This window comes from Geotrypetes seraphini, chromosome 1 (assembly GCF_902459505.1).
Source record: "Geotrypetes seraphini chromosome 1, aGeoSer1.1, whole genome shotgun sequence".
NCBI lineage: Eukaryota > Metazoa > Chordata > Amphibia > Gymnophiona > Dermophiidae > Geotrypetes > Geotrypetes seraphini.
This window is the reverse complement of record NC_047084.1, coordinates 350,969,366-350,991,313: the sequence shown is the minus strand read 5'-3', so window position 1 is coordinate 350,991,313 and position 21,948 is coordinate 350,969,366. Positions and strand designations below refer to the sequence as shown.

The 21,948-nt window shown below is 47.2% G+C and overlaps 2 protein-coding genes and 1 pseudogene across 4 annotated transcripts in view; 1 reads left to right on the top strand and 2 right to left on the bottom strand.

Annotated features, from left to right (window-relative positions):
* ABRAXAS1 (abraxas 1, BRCA1 A complex subunit) overlaps window positions 1-1,782 on the bottom strand; it is a 124,873-nt gene extending 123,091 nt beyond the window's left edge. The window contains exon 1 of one of the 2 annotated variants that reach the window (XM_033963790.1): window positions 1,764-1,782. Coding sequence is in view for 1 of the 2 variants with exons in the window: in XM_033963762.1 (XP_033819653.1) it covers window positions 1,283-1,318 (36 nt within the window). In the remaining variant the exon portion in view is untranslated. Of the gene's footprint in view, window positions 1-1,282; window positions 1,744-1,763 lie in introns of those variants that run through there. The other variant, XM_033963762.1, reaches the window with a different exon arrangement.
* Window positions 1-21,948, top strand: part of GPAT3 (glycerol-3-phosphate acyltransferase 3) — a 92,497-nt gene that overhangs the window by 4,849 nt on the left and 65,700 nt on the right. Inside the window, exons 1-2 of one of the 2 annotated variants that reach the window (XM_033963730.1) lie at window positions 1,914-2,122; window positions 7,189-7,255. In XM_033963730.1, coding sequence (XP_033819621.1) covers window positions 1,979-2,122; window positions 7,189-7,255 — 211 coding nt within the window. In that variant the 5' untranslated portion in view covers window positions 1,914-1,978. Of the gene's footprint in view, window positions 1-1,913; window positions 2,123-7,188; window positions 7,256-21,948 lie in introns of those variants that run through there. The other variant, XM_033963740.1, reaches the window with a different exon arrangement.
* On the bottom strand, window positions 4,524-6,749 carry LOC117358931 (annotated as a pseudogene).

Below are 21,948 nucleotides of genomic sequence, written 5' to 3'. Positions count from 1 at the left end.
TTTTTGCGTCTCCCCACAACAAGCTGCCCCCCGGTACCAATGGAAGCAGCACCAGTACCATTGTGCTACACTCCAGAGATGAAAATGCCGGTATCAAGGCACACATCACTAAAGGAGCAGAAAGAAAAGGACACCAGTACCCTTGGCCCATGACCGGTACCATCGGTGTTGCTCCACGCTTCCAAGATTAACATGCCCATATCAAGGAAGTCATCGACATCGAAGCGGAGCCAGAGACGGGGCTAAAAAGAGGTTGGCAAGACTTGACTCACTGCTACAATGACCAAGGTCGGCAGGATTAGACTCACTGCTACAATGACCTGAAGCCCAAAGAAGAAAAGAGTACCAACTTACTGAGAGTAGGATCGGGTCTGTCAAAATCGGTGCGGACTGGAGGAGCGGTGCCGGAAGCACGCTGGGCACTGGATCACTGATGCCGGCTTGTGCCGGATTCTTGGTGGTGCCAACAGAAAACTGCTTCTGAAGAATCCACATGAAAATGCGCTGAAGAGGAAAAAAGTAAGGGAAGAAAAAAATCGGCAAGGCCGAGGTCCCGACATCGCCAAAATCATAGAAGGATGTCAGTGAAGACAAGTTTCACAGCAAAACAACCGCATGGAGGAAAAGTGAGCAGGAAAAACCTGCACAGAACAAGAGCCATGGAGAAAACAATATGGCGATCCATAAGGCCCCACCAAGCCAAACAACGGTAAAGAAAAAAATAAACTATAAAAGTTTAGTGGTATATAAAGGTTTGTTTTTTTTGTGGGGGGGGTTGTTGGTTTTTTTTTACTAACAATAAAAGAAAAAAAGAAACCGACTAAAAAGTCAGAAAACCGTGAGAGCGGGAAGGCAGCGAAAAGAAAAATTTTTCAACAGCCGTTGAAAACGTGACTTCTTAGCTCTGCGGAAACTAAGAAACTGAGGGACCGCGAGCCTATGTCAGGCGGGAAGGCACTCACGCATGCGTGGTGCGGGCTAGCCAGAACTTTCTAAGTTCTTAGAGTGCAATTCACTCTAAAGTGTCCGTACCGGTGCTCCGTTGGTGCCATCACCCATCAGTGAGAATATGCTGACTGCTTATCCTGGAATAACACCTATTACGGTAAGTAACTGTGCTTTCTGTCATTGCTGAGACAACCTGTTCTCAAGCGGCTGCAAAGAATGTCTTATCTTCCTCCAACTTGTTTCTCCTTCCTGCATACATCTGCAACATGCAATAATTAACACCAAAAGTATTATTATAAAAATGTATTATAAAATGTTCCCTTCTCACAAGTACCAAGATCCTCTTGGACTCCAGGGCAGGAGATCCCATCGCCCTTCCTAGTTACATCTTGAACAGACTTCTTAGTAGCAAAAAAAAACAACCCCAAAACAACCCCCAGAACAAACTCCTGGAACCTCTCGAACTCAATTATCATACATCTAAATTTATAGGAACTCCTAGTACGGGGCTTTCCATGATTGGACCACTCAGAATGTCTCCCATAGTAGTGCAAGGAAGGCACATTGTGAAATCCTGTTATATTCACTTAGCGTAAAGCAATAAAACCATTTCAGCAAGTAGAACTAAAAAATGAAGTCGCTAAATAAGCAAAACACAGTTAAAACGTGGGTGGGTCATTCGCTTTCCACTTTAAAAAAACCGCCAGATCTGCGCCTCATTTTCCGAATCTGAGGCTGAGGTAGGCTGTAAATAGTTACACTAGGGAGCTCGGTCTATTCTATACTGTTTTTCTGCCCCACCCCCAATACTTTACAATTCCGAAGGCTCAGCCACGACGCTTCAAAATCTTTCTGCGTTCCGAAGGGCGGAGGGTGAAGTGCGAGCCAGCAGCCTCAGCCAATCGGAGGGCTCGTGGGCGGAGCAACGCCGGGAATGGGGCGGGGAAGCCCTTCAGCCCACTCCTGTTGTCTTACTTTCTTCAGTGGCGGCCGGAGCTGCAGGTGGCGGAGCGTTAGCCTACGCGGGATCATGGAGACGGTGGGGGAGCTGGTGCTGAGGGTGGTGTCCGTGTGGCTGATGCTGGTAGGGTCGCTCATCTTGCTGCCGTCCATGCTCGGTCTTTCGCTTGGCATCTCGGAATTCTACATGAGCGTCCTGGTGAAGACTTTGGAGGTGAGCGAGGGTGAGGATTCCCCGGGGCCTTTCGGTGCCACTTCCCTGCTCCAGGCAACTTTCTGCATCTGAAAAGCAGGAAGAGATAAGATCCTCCTTACTCTATCTAGATCAGTCGTTCCGTTCCTTTTGACTGTATGGGGTTAGATGGCCGTGTCTGCCTATAAACTTGCAAGCGCTTTCCTTCCTGTACCTTAAGGAGCCAGCACTTGTATGTTGATCCTCGTGTGGTGTGTGTGTGTGTGTGTGTATTTAAATGTCTGACGGGTTACGAGGAGGCATTAAAATCAGGTGTGTGACACGGAGTTCACACACAGTATTGCACACAGTAACACAGTATTGCGAGACAGTGTTTAAGGAGCTTGCGTCAGGCTTCTTATGTGCTGCCGTGAAATTTGATAAGTATTAAATGACCGCATTGGAGGTCTTGGAGTCACAGTAGGCGATAAGTAGTTTTCTTGCTGTGGTAGGGTGTTTCCTAATTTGTGTGTGTTACAAAATCTTTTATGTTGAAAAGCCTGCTAATCTTGCTTAAGAATAAAAGCGACAGCTGAAATATAAGGCAAACACCCCGGGAAAACTTCTAATTATTATGCTGTCCAGTTCTTAAAAGAAGGTTTTGAAGGCAGCCTATACGCATGACTGTGATGTTGCCATATTTGTAGGATGAAAATAATTTGACACTCTTGCTCTGCTGGCTATTCTTTTACCGCATCACCAGTGCTGCTAGGTGATTAGAATAAGTTGGACTTGGTGACCTGTTGGACTTCCTGGCCAAGTTTCTCAACCCTGTAAATTGTTAAACTCTTGTCAGTCTGGGGTTATGACTTTCTTCATCGCTTCTATCCCTTAGCAGGAGCAAAAGATTCAAATTAAAATCTAGCTGCTTGGTTTAATTGTAGTGTATCTGATCCCTTTCATTCTTATACATTTTTATATTTTAACAGTGAATGTTTTGAGATTTTTTTTAAATGGTTGTAAGTGTGTGCAAAATTTATGGCTCAAAAACAGTGGAAGATACACCACCTATCTGCAAATATAAATATCAAAGAAGTTAGGTGGAATTTATGCACTCTGTTAATGTAAGTATAAATGAGGAGGGGGGAAAAGCTTCAGATGTCCCCTTGCATACAACTATCAAAGCAGAGGTACTAACATGACCTTGGACAATTTTTTTTCATACGCTAAAAAACCTCCAAAATCGCTGAAATATCATTGAGTGTAGACTAAACCAGTGGTATTCAAGCCAGTCCTCAGGGACCACCTGGCCAATCGGGTTTTCAAAGTCTCTGTCATCCATATTCATTGTCGATATCCTGAAAACCGGACTGGCCAGCTGGTCCCTGAGGATTGGATTGAATACCACTGGACTAAACAATAATTTTAAAAGGCCAGCACTTATCTCGCTTTGTCCTGATGGGATCCGTTCCACTACTCACTTCATCAGGGTACCCAGTAGTGCTGCATCAAACATTTCAGAATGTCAGTGTATCGCAAACTGTACCGCGGCGAGATTTTGGGTGTGCCATGAGACGCTGGCAAGAGGGAGAGGTGCTGGCAGCGGCTGACTGCCTACAGGACGTGACTTTGCAGCAAGAGGCACTCCCTGTAGGCAGTTAGCTTACACCCATGCCTCTTCTCCTCGCCAGTGCCTCTCCTGCTGTAGCAATCCCCATTGGCGGCTGAGGGTCTTTGTGCATGTGTTGACTTGATAATGTCACGTATGCACATGACATCATCACATTGACATTCGTGCATTTCCGGGTATCCTCTAGCTGCAGGCCGGATTTTACTGTGCCGCTGCGTAAAAAAGTTTGCGGGACACTGCTTTTGCTCCATCCTGTAGACAGACTTTTGTGGGTAGTGTTCAATCACAATTCTAGCAGAAAATGTGAAAATATGTATAAGGATTTTCGACCAGATTTTAAGCTTTACAATAAACACAGGCTCATTAAGGGGACAAGTTATCAACATACCCTTAAGACAGGTTACTTGTGATATATATTTAGCCAGTGTGTTGAGTTTTGACCAAACTTCTAAATTTCTAAAATAGATGGTGGCAAGGGTGCATACTGTTAATGAAATGTGGATATTTACGATAATGAATATATGGGAATGTGGTCACCTTTTAGGGAAATTATCCAGGGCAGGTTTTATATTCCTGATCTGCTGCCAGTAGTTATGGAATCATGAAATCTTGGAATGTGAAAGTTGCACATTTAGCTAAATTCTGCACATTGGCTGTAGTGTGCAGTCAGAGCTTGGTTGCCAGTTTGGATTCTTTTTTTTCAAATTTACAGACACATTTAATTAGCTTTATTTACAGAGCAGTTTTTAAGTTTCCAGTAATCCCTAGATAGCATTATCAGTTAAGGGTGCTATTTTAAAAGAAGATGTATGCAGTATCTTAAAAATAACCAAATGATGGTTCTCTTCAATATGGGGGCAAGCTGGACTACAGAAGCAGTTATTCTCTACATCTCAGTTACTCAGAAGTAGTTCTGTTGCAGTCTCTACATCCCATGATTTTGATGACAAGGCTACTATTACTGCATTCCTATCAAACCCCATTGCACAAAGATTTTCTTTGCTTTTTGGGTATTCTTACTAGTTACTGGTGCTCCGGTATACACATATGCCCAAAGTTGAGCTGTCTGTTTAAACATTTCCAGATTTTGTTTGTACTGATTTGCAACTACAGCATCCTGTGGATCATCTGGCTCTGCTGCTGCCAACAAAGCTTGCAATGATCACAACACTGTTCATAGAGTCATAGCAGCTGCCCATTGATCTTTTAATATATCCAAACAAATGGCCCCTGTAACTGAGCCAATATTAGGATGCCATATTTTGGTAATAAACCGCACCTTTGAAGGATTACATGGATAGGTTTCTGGAATTTTTATTTCCAATTGATATCTTCCACCATCATATGGTATATCTGGTGGTCTAACAATTTCTCCTCGCAATTCCGTAAAATTTTCATCTACAAGATCTACTTTAATCTGATTTTTGCTGTTCTGGAAAACTTGAGAAAGCTTCCCATTTGAAAGCAGCTAATCCCGACCAGCCTGCTTCAATGGTTTACAAGACCACTCAAGAGTGAGGATTTCAGACGGTGATTTTTACATTACATTACATTAGGGATTTCTATTCCGCCATTACCTTGCAGTTCAAGGCGGATTACAAAAGAATTATCCAAGATGTATTGCAACAAAAACTTACAAAAAAAAAAAAAAAATTGGTCATTTTCAAAAAGAGTGAGAAATGGGTAAGGTTATTTGTTTGGGGTAGTTGGCTTTAGTGAGAGGTGGAGTTTGAGACTTGTGGTATTATTTCTTTTTTCAGAGTTTTCTTGAAGAGTATGGTCTTTATTTCTTTTCTAAAAGTCTTGTAGTCGAGGGATGCCGTCAGTAGATTGGCGATTTGGTTGTCTAGTTGGCTGCTTGAGTGGCCAGGAGGCCAACATATAGTTTTTTCCATTTGACTTCCTTAATTGGGGGGGGTATGAGAATGGGGTGTGAGTTTTCCTATGTCTGGTTGCAGTGTTGTGGATGAGGCGGTTATTCAGGTAGTTTGGACTGTCTCCGTATAAAGTCTTAAATAGTAGGCAGTAGAATTTAAATTGTATTCTTGCTGGGATCGGAAGCCAGTGCGATTGGAGATATACTTCTGTAATGTGATCATGTTTCTTTAATGAGTAGATGAGTCTTAGTGCTATGTTTTGGATAGTTTGTAGTTGTTTTGTTATGGTTGTAGGGCATGGGAGGTAGAGGATATTACAGTAGTCAAGTAGGCCTAGTATTAAGGACTGAACTATGAGCTGGAATTGAGTTTTCGCGAAGAATTTCCGAACTTGTCTTAAGTTTCTCATGACTAAGAATGACTTTTGTATTGTTTTATTGATTTGCGGTTGTCTATGGTGCAGCATCTGTTGATAGTTATTCCTAGCAGTTTTAGGGTGGTATGTATGGAGTAGTTGATTGCGTTGATTTCAATGTTGGTTATGGTTGGTATTTTGTTGTTTTCTAGGAGGATGAATTTCGTTTTATCTGGGTTCAATTTGAGTTTGTGATCTTTCATCCAGGTTGCTATTGATTTTAGTGTTTGGTATATTGTGTTCGTCATGGAGAGTTCAGGTTGATCGAAGGGTATGAGAATGGTAATGTCATTGGCATAGCTGTAGGAGGTTATGCCTTGTTTGTCCAGGTGAGAGCTGAGGGAGACTGTATAGAGATTGAAGAGAGTCGGGGATAGAGGGGATCTTGAGGAACTCCACAGGGGTTTGATCAAGGTTCAGATTTTTGTTTGTCTAATTTTACTCTATAGGTTCTTGATTTAAGGAATCCTTCAAACCATGTGTATACTTTATCTCATTACCATGTGTATACTTTATCTCATTACGTTTCCGGAAGCGGCTTTATGGCGTAAGCTAGCTCAACCCACAATATCACCACAGACACCCTGTCACCTCCTCCCCTCACACCAGGCCTGGCAAATAAACATAAACAGGTTCCTGCCAGCTTGAGGGCCTAAAAGGCAAAGCCCCCCAGGGAAACAGAATTACAACCAGGCAGGTAGGACGGGCAAGTTGGCAGCTACAGGTGGATTCTTGAATGGGGGACATGTCAACCTGATTTAATATTATGAGGATGAAACCCAAGAGGGAGATAAAGCAGTTGTCGATTGTTGAACATAAGATTTGCTGCTGCTGGATCAGACCAGTGGTCCATCGTGCCCAGCAGTCTGCTCACATTGCGGTCCTTAGGTCAAAGACCAGTGCCCTATTTGAGTCTAGCCTTACCTGTGTATGTTCTGTTCCAGCAGGAACTTATCCAACCTTTTCTTGAATCCCTGAAGGGTACTTTCCCCTATAACAGCCTCTGGAAGAGCATGGATGGTTCCGCTCTATTTCACTGTGAAGTGGATGTTCCAAAACCATGTGCCCGATTTATGAGAGACAGTTTTTGATAAGCATAAAATGGGAGATAAGTTTATTTAAAATTTTAAAAAAAGATTTTTAAGATAACTTTTTAACTTAATGCTTTTTTTCTCTTTTTGAATAGTGGGCTACGTTGCGGATTGAGAGAGGGTTTAAAGAGCAAAGGAAACTTCATCCTTCAACTTCCAATGGTAAGAACTTTCCTTGTGTGTTTGTTTTATACACTTCATCAGTTTTTTTTCTATGTTAATTCTTGTGCTATTCTTATATGAATTTATGGGAGACAATTTTATAGCAGGGCACTTAGGCATGGCATATGCATTTATGTAAATAAATAACTGCAGCAAAAAATGTTGCAAAAATGTTATAAGCCAAATGGTGGAAATATCCTTTAAGTAAAGTGGAGAAAAAAGCCTCAACTAGTTTTATATGCAGACGTCAACCCAATGAGTTTTTTAGCCGTTCTTAATCTGTATCATAGGCAAAAAAACTCCACTATTTCTCCAAATGTAATCTTTCAAAATAGGAAAATATTTCACCACTGTGCACAGGGAACAGGAAAAAGAACCTTCAGGAAGGTTACACTTATCTTCACAGCTGTTTAAGCCAGGACTGCGATCCAAAAACGCCACGATCTTCCTACAGTCACATTTCTGACATTGAAGTGAAGACAAGGAACTGGTGACGGGTCAAAAGCACGCGAGGACAAAGGCCCACGGACAACTGAGCACAGGGCTTAATCGTGCCGAAGAAAACCCGTATTTTAAAGGGCTCTGACGGGGGTGTGTGTGGGGGAACCCCACCACTCTACTTAATAAGGATCGCGCTGCCTCACGCTGCCATGTTGGGGGGGGTGTAACCCCCACATTATACTGAAAATTTAAATTTTTCCCTAAAAAACAGGGAAAAAGTTAAGTTTCCAGTATAATGAGGGGGGTTAAAACCCCACACAACGCCAGCGCGATCTCTATTAAGTAAAGTGTGGGGGTTCCCAACCAACACCCCCCATTGGAGCCCTTTAAAATAAGGTTTTTCTTCGGCACGATGAAGTTCTGCGCTCAGTTGTCCGTGCTCGGTTGTCGGCACGCCTTTGTCCTCGTGCGCTTTAGACTATGAACCGAACCGGTGATGTCCAAATCCAACAAGGCACTTGTTTCACTCATGAATGGCTGCTTCAGGGAATTCCCTCCTATTCTGTCCATTATTTGGCTCCACAATGGTGCCTGACTTATAGCTCCTGATATTGTGACATCACTTCCTCCCAAAACTCAAAAAGTAGAACTTTATTGAAAGAACAAAAATGGTTATTCTAGATGTAAAATCATTGTACACTTGTATCCCTCAAAATGAAGCACTTGAGGTAGTGAGAGAAACTTTAGAGAATCACCCTAGACCTCATCAGGTGCCCACTGAAATTTTGCTATCTTTAGCTACTATAGCAATGTCAAAGAATTACTTCATTTTTGATCAGAAGTTTTTTCAACAAAAATTAGGTGTGGCCATGGGGGCATCTTTTGCCCCTTCAATAGCGAATCTCTTTATGGCTAAATTTGAAAAGAATCGGATCTATGAATCAAATTCTATGGTTCACATTAAATTATGGAAGAGATTCATAGATGATATATTCTTATTGTGGACATTGACTCAAGAACAGCTAAGGAATTTTTTGAGGTATTTAAATGAATGCCATCCTACCATTAAATTTGAAATGAAGAGTAACACCTATGAATTGACATTTTTAGATGTTAAGATTAATCAAGTAAATGGGAATTATCCCAGGACAAGCAGGCATGATATTCTCACATGTGGGTGACGTCATCTACGGAGCCCCAGCGCGGACAGCTTTTCAAGCAAACTTGATTGAAGTTTCAAGTTTGCTACACTGCACCACGCATGTGCATGCCTTCTCGCCCACTAGAGGGCGCATCCCCACCTCGTGGTCCTCAGTTCAGTTTTTTCCGCGGAGCCAGAAGCCCTGTGGAAATTGAGCTCCTACTTTTCTGCCTTCTGACACCGCGTCTGGGTTATTTAGCTCGGTCGCTGTGCTTTATTTGTTGTTTTTTCTTCTTAGTCACGTCGTTTATCGTCAAAAAAAAAAAAAAAAAAAAAAAAGTTTTATTTACTTCCGTTCGGCTCTGGGGGCTCCCGGGATCCGCGGCCGCGGGACGTCGTTCGTTCCCGGCCCCTTTTCATTTTCATGTCTCGTCCCTTGACGGGCTTTAAAAAATGCACCCGGTGTGATCGGTTGCTGTCAATTACCGATCCGCACCGGTGGTGCTTGATTTGCTACGGACTTCTGTGACAGGTGCTCCACTTTTCAATCCAGAGCGCTCCGCCGACGCCGTGCCCGGATGGCGGAGCTCTTCTCTGTGGAACCCGCGGCGGGGAAGGCCTCGACGTCGGCCTCGGCTTCGGCCCCGGCCTCAACCTCGGCCTCGGGTCCCTCGACCTCGCCGCGACCCTCGACTTCCTCGAAGCCCGCCGCCTCGACCAAGCCTGCCTCGGGTAAGTCCTCGCTTCCGTCCTCGACTCCAGGGTCAGCGAAGAAGCCATCCTCGGGCTCCTCAACGACGGGGGGGTCATCTTCGGCCCCGCCCCGAGTGTCGAAGCCTGGTGCCCCGAGGGAATACTCGAGACCGAGGTCGCCCTCCAGGGAGCACCCCCCGGCCCCAGACCTACCGGCCATGATGGGGATTCCGGCCTTCCAGGACTTGCTCCGAGCCCTCATTACCTCGGAGCTGTCCGGGGCCCTTGGAACACCTGCAGCAGGCCTCGGCCTCGACTGCTCCGGCCTCGACTGCCCCGGCGTCGGTGGCCTCGGTCTCGGTGCCCTCGGCTTCGGCCCCCGGGGTGCTTCCGACCTCGACCCCAACCTTGCCCTCGACCTCGACCTCGGTTGACCAGCCTGAGAGAAGTGTACGGCCTCGGGACAAGGTGCGTCGGGTTAGGAGGATCTCTTCCACGTCCTCTTCCTCGAGATCCTCCCGGGGCTCCTCGCCCTCGGGTCGGCCTCGGGCGAGGCGTCGGCCGAGGAAGCCCAAGCGTTCTCGGGGTTCTCCCCGGAGACGCGGTCGCTCCTCACCGAGCGGAGGTGGGACGTTGCGTGTCTCGGAGCTCCGCCTTGACAATCCGAGGATTTTCCGGTCCTCTGTGGGACGGGGTTCGAGAGACCCCTCGCCGAGACGGAGGGGGAGTGCCTCGGTGCCTCGTACCCCGGGGACTTCCCCCAAGTGCTCCTCGGGGCATAGGCGGTCCCCCACCCCTTCGAGGTCGCTGGGTGTGGCCTCTTGGGGATCGGGGTCTGGTAGGGAGCCTTGGTATTCCCGTGAGGCTTCCCCCTTCTGCTCGGCGGGAAGGACTTCCCGTACTCCTTCCCCGCCTTCCAGGCCCTCTTCCTTCTCGAGCTTCGTGCAGGATATGGCACGTGCTTTGGGCCTGGACTTACTTGCTGGGTCTCAGTATACGAAGGAGTTTTTGGAGGAGCAAGACTTGCCCAATCCCCCAAGAGAAACTCCTCGTCTGCCTCTCAATAAGGTCCTTCACCAGACCTTCCTGAGAAATCTGGACTCCCCTCTTACAGTCACAGCGGTGCCGTCTAAGATGGAGTCCAAGTACCGGACCATCCCATGTAAGGGCTTCGAGAAAGCACAACTGTCTCACCAATCCTTACTCGTGGAGTCGGCGCTCAAGAAGTCGCAGCCCTCCAAGGTCTCGGCGGCAGTCCCGCCCGGACGGGAAGGGCAGACCCTGGACAAGTTTGGTCGTCGCCTCTATTCCAATTCGTTGATGGCTACCAGGGTCCTCAATTATGCCTTTACGTTTTCCTCCTATCTACGTAGCATGGTCAAAGACTTGCCTCGCTACCAAGGGGTCATGCCGGATTCCCATAAGGAGGGTTTTGCCACATTCATGTCCAACCTCTCTCAGTTGCGTCTGTACCTGTTCCACGCAGTTTACGACGCATTTGAATTGGCCTCGAGGGTATCCGCTTTTGCAGTGGCAATGCGCCGGCTGGCATGGCTCCGTACACTTGATATGGACCCTAACTTGCAGGAACGTCTGGCCAATCTACCCTGTGTTGGCTCAGAATTATTTGATGAGTCCCTGGAGGCGGCGACCAAACGTTTGTCGGAACAGGAGCGCTCCCTTGCCTCCTTGGTCCGCCCTAAACCTCGGGCCCCGCCGCAGAAACCATTCAGGCCTCCCCCGAGAAGATACCCGCAGAAGTCCACACCTGCCTTCTCTAGGCCCCCGCCGAGGCGCCCGCCGCAACAGGGGAGAGGAGCCCAACAAAAACCTCAGGCGCCGGGGGCGTCCAAGCCGGCGCCGTCTTTTTGACGTGATGTGCGGATGGGGGCGGGCCCCCTCCGCACTCTCGCCGGACCCCCTTCCTATCGGGGGTCGGCTCCGGGCCTTTTATCCGGCCTGGACCGAGATCACATCAGATGCTTGGGTGCTCCGGATTATCTCCGAGGGCTACTCTCTAAATTTCTCAGCTACGCCGCCGGATCATCCGCCGGGAGCTTGCCCGTGCGACCGGACCCAGCTTCCTCTTCTCCTTGCGGAAGCCAGGGCCTTGTTGAGACTTCGGGCGGTGGAACCTGTACCCCCCGACCAGCGGGGGCGGGGGTTTTACTCCCGTTACTTTTTGGTCCCAAAGAAGACCGGGGACTTACGCCCCATTTTGGACCTCAGAAAGCTCAACAAATTCCTGGTCCGGGAGAAGTTCCGTATGTTATCGCTTCTGGTTTTGTACCCTCTGTTGGAGGAAGGGGACTGGATGTGTTCCCTAGACTTGAAGGAAGCATATACTCATGTTCCGGTGCATCCCGCCTTCCGCAAATTCCTACGGTTTCAGGTGGGGGAGTTGCACCTCCAATATCGGGTCCTCCCCTTCGGACTGGCTTCGTCCCCTCGAGTCTTCACGAAGTGTATGGTGGTAGTCACTGCAGCCCTGCGATCTCGGGGGCTACAGGTCTTTCCCTACCTGGACGATTGGCTGATCAAGGCCCCGACCAGGGAGGGGGTTATCTCAGCGACCCGACAGACTATCATCTTCCTTCAACGTCTGGGGTTCGAAGTGAACTTCCCCAAGTCTCAGTTGTGCCCGGCTCAATCCCTTCAGTTTATCGGAGCCGTGCTGGACACGGTTCGCCTCCGTTCGTTCCTCCCCCCTCCTCGGTTGGAGGCTCTGCTTCGGTTGAGTCGCCAGGTTTCTCTGCGGCGCGCAGTACCGGCTCAGCACATGATGATGCTTCTGGGCCACATGGCATCGACGGTCCACGTCACTCCGTTCGCCCGGTTGCATCTGAGGCTTCCTCAGTGGACCTTGGCCTCTCAATGGCGACAGGATTGGCGATCCAGTCTCTTGTCCAATAACGGTGACTCCTTCTTTGAGACGCTCGCTCCGTTGGTGGACAAACTCTTCCAATCTTTCAGGGGATTTGCTCTTTCTCGTTCCTCCGCACCGCAAGGTCCTGACCACGGACTCCTCGGAGTACGCGTGGGGGGCTCATCTCGACGGTCTGCGGACCCAGGGTCTATGGTCGGCAGAGGACCGCCTTTGTCACATCAATGTGTTGGAGCTTCGTGCCATTTTTCTGGCGGCTCGAGCGTTCTGCCACCTGCTCTACGATCAGGTAGTCCTCGTGCGGACGGACAACCAGGTGGCAATGTATTATGTGAACAAACAAGGGGGAACGGGTTCTTGGCCCCTGTGCCAGGAAGCCCTGCGCCTTTGGGAATGGGCGGTTTCCCAGAACATCTTCCTACATGCGGTTTACATCCAGGGAGAGAAGAATTGCCTAGCGGACAAACTCAGTCGTCTTCTCCAGCCGCACGAGTGGTCGTTGAACTCCCGAGTTCTGCACGAGGTCTTCGACCGCTGGGGGACGCCTCAGGTGGATCTGTTTGCCTCACCGGAGACCCGCAAACTGCCTCTTTATTGTTCGCGGATGTACTCCCCGTACCGTCTCGAGACCGATGCCTTTCTTCTTGACTGGAGAGGGAGGTTCCTTTATGCGTTTCCTCCTTTTCCTCTGATCTTGAGGACGCTGGTGCATCTCAAATCGACCAGAGCCACTATGATTCTCATTGCGCCTCGTTGGCCTCGTCAACATTGGTTCTCCCTGCTCCTTCAACTCAGTGTCAGGGAGCCTTTGCTTCTGCCTGTTTTTCCCTCTCTGCTGTCTCAGAGTCGGGGTTCGCTGTTGCATCCCAATCTTCAGTCTTTACATCTGACCGCTTGGTTCCTTTCCCTTTGACTTCGATTCCTATTTCTCAGTCTGTGAGGGAGGTTCTGGAAGCCTCGCGTAAGGTCTCGACTAGGCTTGCTATTCCCAGAAGTGGACCAGATTTTCATCTTGGTGTTCCTCGAACCGTTTGGACCCGAGTTCGGTCCCAGTGTCTTCGGTGCTGGAATATTTGTTGCATCTGTCTAAGTCTGGACTGAAGACGACTTCCATTCGGCTACATCTCAGTGCCATTGCGGCCTTTCATCGCCCTCTAGAGGGTCGATCTCTTTCTCTTCATCCTCTGGTTGCGCGTTTCATGAAGGGTCTCGTGAATGTTCATCCTCCTCTGAAACCTCCTCCTGTTGTTTGGGATCTTAATGTAGTCCTAGTTCAACTGATGAAGCCTCCTTTTGAGCCTATCGACCAATCTCTTCTTAAGTTTCTCACTTGGAAGGTGGTCTTTTTGATTGCGCTCACGTCCGCTCGTCGGATTAGTGAGCTGCAGGCTTTGGTTGCGGATCCACCTTTTACGGTGTTTCATCATGACAAGGTGGTTCTTTGCACCCATCCTAAATTTTTGCCTAAGGTTGTGTCTGATTTCCACCTCAATCAGTCCATTGTTCTTCCGGTGTTCTTCCCGAAGCCCCACTCCCATCCTGGTGAGGCGGCACTTCACACGCTTGACTGTAAGAGGGCGTTGGCTTTTTATCTCCAACGTCGAGCTTTGCTAATGTAGAGATGATGTGGTATACAAACCTAAGGTTTAGTTTAGTTAGTTTAGTTTAGTACCAAGTCTCATCGGAAGGTTCCTCAATTGTTTTTGTCCTTTGATCCTAATCGGTTAGGACATCCTGTTTCCAAGCGCACCTTGTCCAACTATTTATTTTTGCTACGCTCAGGCTGGTCTCACGCTCCATGGTCGAGTCACGGGGCATAAGGTCAGGGCTATGGCAGCTTGAGTCGCTTTCCTCCGGTCTACTCCTGTGGAGGACATATGTAAAGCTGCCACTTGGTCTTCGGTTCATACGTTCACCTCCCACTACTGTCTGGACACTTTGTCCAGAAGCGACGGCCGGTTTGGCCAGTCGGTGTTACGTAATCTACTTGGTCAAAGGCCTTCTCGGCATAAAATCTGACCACCAGAGAAGGGATTTGGTCCTGGGGCCACTCTTTCCAGAACCGCCAAAGTTCGGCACATGTTCTATGCAACAGAACGGCCCTTCACAAAGCCCACTTGCTGCTCCAAAATAAGACCAGGACGTTCTGTGGCCAAATGATTAGCCAAGACCTTTGCAAAAAGTTTCACCTCGAAATTCATCAGTGATTCAGGTTTATTCGGTTCCTTGCCCCCAGGGATTAAATAACCCAGAATTACGTTTGAGCTCAGCAGAGAAGTCCTCCAATTTAAGGCGGGAGACAACACATAAACAGGTGAAAAACAGCATAAGCAATGAGAATACAAATAATGAGAGAAATATAAGTAATCCAAGCAACATTGGCTTGTACCTAATCCCTGGCCTTGTACCCATCGGGGGGCAATATAGACATGGGGGTCAAAATGTCCGAGAAGGTCGGGGTCTGTGGTTGGGACCGGTAGGTGCTAACCAGGGCTGCAGTAAAGCGATGAACAGCAGAGTTGACTGTACCATTTAATCACAGGGACCAGGCAGGGCAGGCAGCCAAGAGCTAGAGTCAGTCAGCAGGGAGGCCACGCCAGGTTCGGAGAGAAACATGAGCCAGTTTGGTGATGCGGTCCACATCTTCCTCGAGCACGGTACCATCATCATCAAGGTCAAGGCAGCAGTAAGAGAGGTGGAATTTGCCACCGACGCCACCTTCCGCAGCCAACAAGTAATCTAGGGCCAGGCGATTCTGGTACATGGCAGTGCACTTTTTTTTTTTAGCGTAAATAAGTTCAAGAACAGCCTGCAAACGAATTATGCAGTTGAGCATGTAGATTGGGGTCCGATAACCCCAGGAGCCATCTTCGGCCCACGTAGCAGGTCCATAAGCAGCAATGATCTGTTCAGTAGGCCAGTTGTCACCCAATTTTCCAATCTGTATGGGGTGGAGAGTGCTAACCGCTTTTGGCGACCCCTAGTGTCGAACACAGGGGCTCCCAGGCGTTCGCCGTCGGCCAGCAGTAGTAGGAAGGAGCTGGGATGGATCATGCCAAGTACACATGTACCAGTCCGGTTAGCAGGCAACCAAGGGTAAGCAAACAGGCCACAGAGCCAATATCAACCATCAGGAGCTGGCCATTGGAAGTAGAAAGTTCCATGGAGCAGGTGCTGAAGAGGAGGTCCTGGTAAATTGAAGATGCAATAATGGAAGTCCGCAAGGCCCACAGTGGAAGTTGTGGGGTTGACGTGAAAGAGAGGTGTTGTGAAGGCAGGTCTAGCATATCCAGCTGGGTTCGTGGCCACTGTTCTCCCATACCGGTCCCACCACAGACAAAACAATTGCTGGCATTAAGAGTCTGGCCTATAGATTCAGCAAACCGTATAAACAGATTTTATTCAATTTTCTATATCGTTCTCCCAGGGGAGCTCAGAACGGTTTATGTGCATTTATTCAGGTACTCAAGCAGTTTTCCCTCTCTGTCCCGGTGGGCTCACAATCTATCTAACGTACCTGGGGCAATGGGGGGATTAAGTGACTTGCCCAGGGTCACAAGGAGCAGCGTGGGTTTGAACAAACAACCTCAGGGTACTGAGGCTGTAGCTTTAACCACTGCGCCACACTCTCCCTGCCTAATTGTGACAGGAAAAACAAAATCTACTTTCATATGTGCATAAAAACAGGGGAAACGCAACAGAAAATAGCACACGAGACACATTCCCATAAAGGACAGGCTCCTCTATGAGTGAAGGTGTCCTTATAGGGGCATTGCTTGAAAGGCATGAAGCTATAGAACACATTTGATATAATAATGCTGCCAATCGAGGAACAATATGAGGGGCAGTACCATGACCTTAAGCAACATCAAATAACATGCATGCATCAAAATGCAAAGGCACTGGGCGAGGAGGGTAATGAGGGGGCCCTCAGCACCTGCTACAGGCACTAGGTGGGGGTTCCGATAAACCACAAGCTGCCAGTTAACACTTAAACACTTGTAAACAATTTCAGTCCAAGAAATTAAAAGGTCAAGATGTGGCATTGCAGGTGTATCAGTCTCTTTAAACTTGTAAGGTGCATACTCAGAGAGAAAGGTGTCTGCACAGACAGGGAGGGACACACCAGCTTGAAAGGAGTTCAGGTATCATCATCCAGCAGCTGAAGTCCAGGGAGGTGAGTCAAAGGAGGACACTGACATGGTATAAGTACGGAAATGAGAGACAATATGCAGATACACAATGTTCATAAGAAGACAGGGTGATAAGTTTGTGTGGGTTGTGCATTCAAGAGAGACCATAAGGATATACTTGGTGTAGAGCACAAAAAATCCCATTATGCCAGAAATGTGTGAATTGATCATATGCAGTGAGCACCATGGAATAAACACTGTATAAAACCTTTGTCTTAATAATATAACCCCTAACTAAGCAGCGCTCAGGCCATGGAACACAAGAACTAAAAAAGAGATTGTGCAATTTAGGTAGGAAAAAACAAAAATGGGAATAAAAAAACACCAAAAATGGCCAATGGCATGTCTTCCGGGGTACCCCACAAACCAAACAGACAACACAGAGAGTACATGGCACAAACAAACAGAGAGGCGGCCAAAAACCCACCTTCTGGAAAAGGAGGAGGGGGTGAAAACTCTCACTGCTGCCCAGAGGCACAGCGTGGGGAACTTGTTTCAAGTGAACAAAAGAAAACCCAGATAGCATTTTTTATAGTGAGCACAGAGTTAAAAGATACCAAAGCTGCAGTTTTTGATGGGTTTTTGTCCTGTTTCTTTTTGCAAGGCTTGTCTTTCTTAGGAAGGGGAGGATCCTTAGTGCCTGTCTGACCCAGAACAAAGCACATATCTCGCTTACTGTACCTTATAAGCAAGACACAGGAATATACAATACAATACAATACAAAGCTTATACTTCAAACCTTATCTTCTAAGCGATAGACAGATTAAGCATATGCAAAGCTTTTACCCCACAGACGACAGAGCAGGCAGGCATGTCTATTAATATTGTTCTTCCCAAAAGAACGTGTGGCCATATACTACAGGAGTTCCCTAAACTCCGTGAGCAACAGGCGTTCCCTAAACTCCCTGAGGCTTGCCAAAAGCCTCAATCATATAAGGGCTTTGAAGAGGATAGAGACACCAGTGAGAGTCAGAAATACTCACAGGGGTCCCGGCACCGTCTCCATCCCGGACGAGCCCCCAGCTGAAAAGGTTCAGATCCCAATACTGCCTCACACACATACTCTGTCGTCTCTGGTACTGATGCATCAGGTGTGGAGGGTGGGGGGCATCTCATTAGAAAGAAAAGAAGACACATGCAGTTGCATGGCCAAAGAAATGTCCCGTTTATTCAGTGTACTGCATACATATTTATAGCATTTTACATGGGTCAGTTTTTTTCAGCATATGACTGTAGGAAAGACCATATTTGTTAACAGGATACATAAAAGCAGCTAGAAAGTTGTAGCAAACATAAGGGGGGGGTTAGTGGGAAGTTTCCATAACTATGGCATATAATACTGTCTTGTTTGTCTAAGTTCTAGGAAATGTTTCTTATAAAAACAAGTCAACTACAGAGCAAAATGGGGACACAGAGCTCAGAACACAAAAAGAAAAGACCTTATGGTTTCTTGGAAAAATGAAAACTGTTTCAGCAGTTCCTTTTTTTTATATGCTACACAAGTAGGAATAGAAAAAACTTATAAAGAATATATGTGCCCCCTTCACTCATCATCGGTCTCCTCATCTCTAGACTGTGTCGCGGCACCGGTGGTACTGGCTAAAAAGCAAACGGTACCGGTGCTCTCCCTGAAGCAAAAAATTTACAACTTGTTTAGGGAAGAGTTGGGAGAACATTTCCAATTGTAGGTACCGACTCAGCTTGTGCTGCTGTCGACATTAACTCTCCCGGTGCGGGTCCAGTCTAAGCTGCTCACGACACTGACCACACCTGTTACTGCTGCTCAACCGGTGAAGATATCCTCGACACGGGAGTCAAGCAATCCACTTTCATGGCACCAGTCTTCCTCTACCCAGAGCTCTTGAGAGGCTACTCCAGCACTGTCTGGCAAGGTCTTGCATAAGTCAAAGCATGTCGAGCCTTCGACACTGGTCCGTCGGCACCGTACACAGCATAAATCATCATCCATGCTGGGAGATTCTGATCCGGAGCCACTATCTACTATTGAGGATGACTCTTTCTGCTTTAGGGATCACCTTCTCGCTCTCCAACAGGACAGTCTTCTCTTTCTGATAAACTTTCTGTTTTCAGATTTCTCCATCAGATGGGAAAAGATATGGACATTTCTCTGGAAGCAGACTCTAAATACAGTAAAGCTTATTTAGAGACCCTGGTTATGACCAGCCTCCTAAGGAGATATTGAAGTTACCTCTTCATGCCATCTTGAGGGAGACTTTTTTCAAAAATTTAGAGACTCCTATTTCCATCCGAATGGCTCCCAAGAAACTGGAGTCTCTATACAAAGTGGTGCCTCTTCCAGGCTTTGACAAGCCCCAACTTCCTCATGAGTCCTTTGTGGTGGAATCTACAGTGAAGAAGTCTTCTGGGGCCAGTGTTTATGCGTCCGTCCCCCCTGGCAGAGAGAGCCGGACAATAGACAAATTTGGTAGACGCCTTAACCAAAATGCAATGCTGGCAAACCGAGCAGGAAATTATAACTTCTATTTTTCCTGCTACCTCAAACACCTGGTTAATCAATTTTTAGCATTCCAAAAATATATTCCTTCCCGCAAGACCAAGGCTATTCAAATGTTCTACAACTTCGCAAATATATGGTCAGATCCACCTATGACACTTTTGAGCTCACCTCTCGGGCAACAGCCATGTTGATGGCTATGCGACGTCTTGCGTGGTTGCGAGTTTCAGATCTGGACGTCAACCACCAGGATCATCTAGCAAATGCTCCATGTGACTCTACTGACACTGCCACACAAAAACTTTCTGCTCATGAGACCAGTTGGTCAAACCTAAAAAGAAGCCTTAGGCCTCTTGACCTTTCAAGCCTGCCTCATCTTACCAACGAAGGTTTGCTGCTAAGGCTGCTGCTTCCGCTCCTCCTCCTCCTCCTCCACCTAGAAGGCAGAAGCAACAACCATGTTAACAGCAGGTTGCTACACCAAAACCTACACAGCTTTTTTGACCTTATCCTTCTGAGCATAGCCACAGTTCCCATTCTACACCCACTCCCTCAGCCGATAGGGGGGGGGCGGCTTAAGTATTACATCAATCATTGGGAGCTCATCACCTTCGATCTTTAGGTGTTAAACATCATTCGCTAGGATTATGTTCATCACTTCCACACCCTTTCTCTGGATCATCCTCCCAGAGTCTGCTTCAAACCCTGCACAGTCCTCTCTTCTCCAGGAAGTTCAATCCTTTCTTCTCAGTGCCATCGAGGAAGTTCCTCTCTCTCTCAGCACAACCAGGGATTCTACTCCCGCTACTTTTTAGTTCCAAAGAAGATGGGAGGACTGCGACCCATCCTGGAATTCAGAGATCTCAACAAATTTCTTATCAAGGAGAAATTCCGAATGCATTCTCTATCCCCTATTGGCTCAGAATGAATAGTTATGCTCTCTGGATCTCAAGGAAGCCTATACTCATACACCAATCCATCTGGCTTCCAGGCACTACCTCCGCTTTCAAGTGAACCAGCGCCATTACCAATACAAGGTGCTTCTGTTCAGCCTGGCATCTTCTCCCAGGGTCTTCATGAAGTGCTTGATTGTGGTAGCAGCAGCCCTCCAATCTCAGGGATTTCAGGTTTTCCCTTATCTGGACGACTGGTTGATCAAGGCTTCAGGTGGAGCTGGCGACAACTCGTATCATCTCTTTCTTTCAAACCTTGAGATTCAAGATCAATTTCCCCAAATCGTCCCTGCAACTAACTCAATGTCTCCAGTTCAATGGAGCAATTCTTGATACTACTATCATGAGGGCGTTTCTTCCTCCAGATCGCCTAACCACTCTGCTTCATCTCTGCCAGCAGATGTTTCATCTCCAAACAATCTCTGTGAGGCGCATGATGGCTCTCCTAGGACACATGGCCTCCACAATTCATGTGACACCAATTGCCAGACTACATCTTCACACTCCTCAGTGGGCCCTCGCTTCTCAGTTGTCTCAGGCAACAGATCAGCGCTCTCAGCATATCTCTGTAACCTCATCTCTTCTACAGTCGCTCCACTGGTGCATGACCTCCTCCAACTATCCAGAGGTCTCTTTTTCCATCTACCTCATCATCATCATCAGGTACTCACGATGGATGATTCCCCATACGCTTGGGGGGCGCACATGAACAGTCTTCAAACACAGGGCCTTTGGACTACCAAAGAGTGCAAATTTCATATCAATTTGCTAGCAGAGCGATGTACTATGCATTGAAAGCTTTCCAACATTTTCTGAGTGATCAAGTCCTCCTCCTTCGCAAGGACAATCAAGTAGCAATGTACTACATAAACAAGGAAGGAGGCACGGGCTCGCTTCCACTTTGTCAGGAGACTTAAAAGATTTGACTTTGGGTGACAGCCCGCAACCTTTTCCTGAGGGCAGTCTACATACAAAGCGAGCAGAATTCCTTGGCAGACAACCTCAGCAGAATTCTTCAGCCTCAAGAATGGACACTCAACTCGACAACTCTTCAGTCCATCTTTGCACAGTGGGGCACTCCTCAAGTGGACTTGTTAGCAGCTCCCCACAATCACAAGTTGCCCTAGTTCTGCTCCAGACTTTACTCACCTCACCGTCTAGAAGCAGATGCGTTTCTAATGGACTAGACGCAAATGTTTCTCTGTGTTTCCTCCCATTCCTCTCATCTTGAAAACTCTTTTCAAACTCAAGAAGGAGTCGGCCACCTTGATACTCATAGCTCCTTGGTGGCTCAGACAGCATTGGTTCTCCCTTCTACTTCAACTCAGCACCAGGAAGCCCATGCCTCTTCCAATCTTTCCTTCTCTGCTTACACAGAATCAAGAAGCTCTTCTTCATCCCAACCTGCAATCATTACATCTGACAGCTTAGTATCTCTCGGGCTGAACTCAGCTGAATTACATCTCTCTCAGCCTGTCCGCAATATTATCGACGTCTTCAGGAAACCAGCCACTCAACAGTGTTATCCACAAAAGTGGACTCTGTTTTCTTCCTGGTGTCTTCTCCGTCATCATGATCTTGCTTCTTTGTCAGTTAATCTTGTGTTAGGAAGAGGAAGCGTACATTACTCAAGCCTGTCCACCCAACTATAAAGCAATTTTTCAACCACGCCCAAACAAAAAAGGGGGCGGATTAGCAATTATACATCATTCTTCTATTCCACTTCATGCAAATACTTCTAACCTTTTTTCTCAGATTCCCATTGAATCTCTTCAATTCTCCATTAAATTTCCCTCTCCTCTTAACTTTCTTCTTATCTACCTACCCCCTCCAATAACTAAAACCTCCCTTTCATCTCTTATCTCCACTATATCTGATTTTAATATTGCTTTTCCTGATTCTATAATTTTA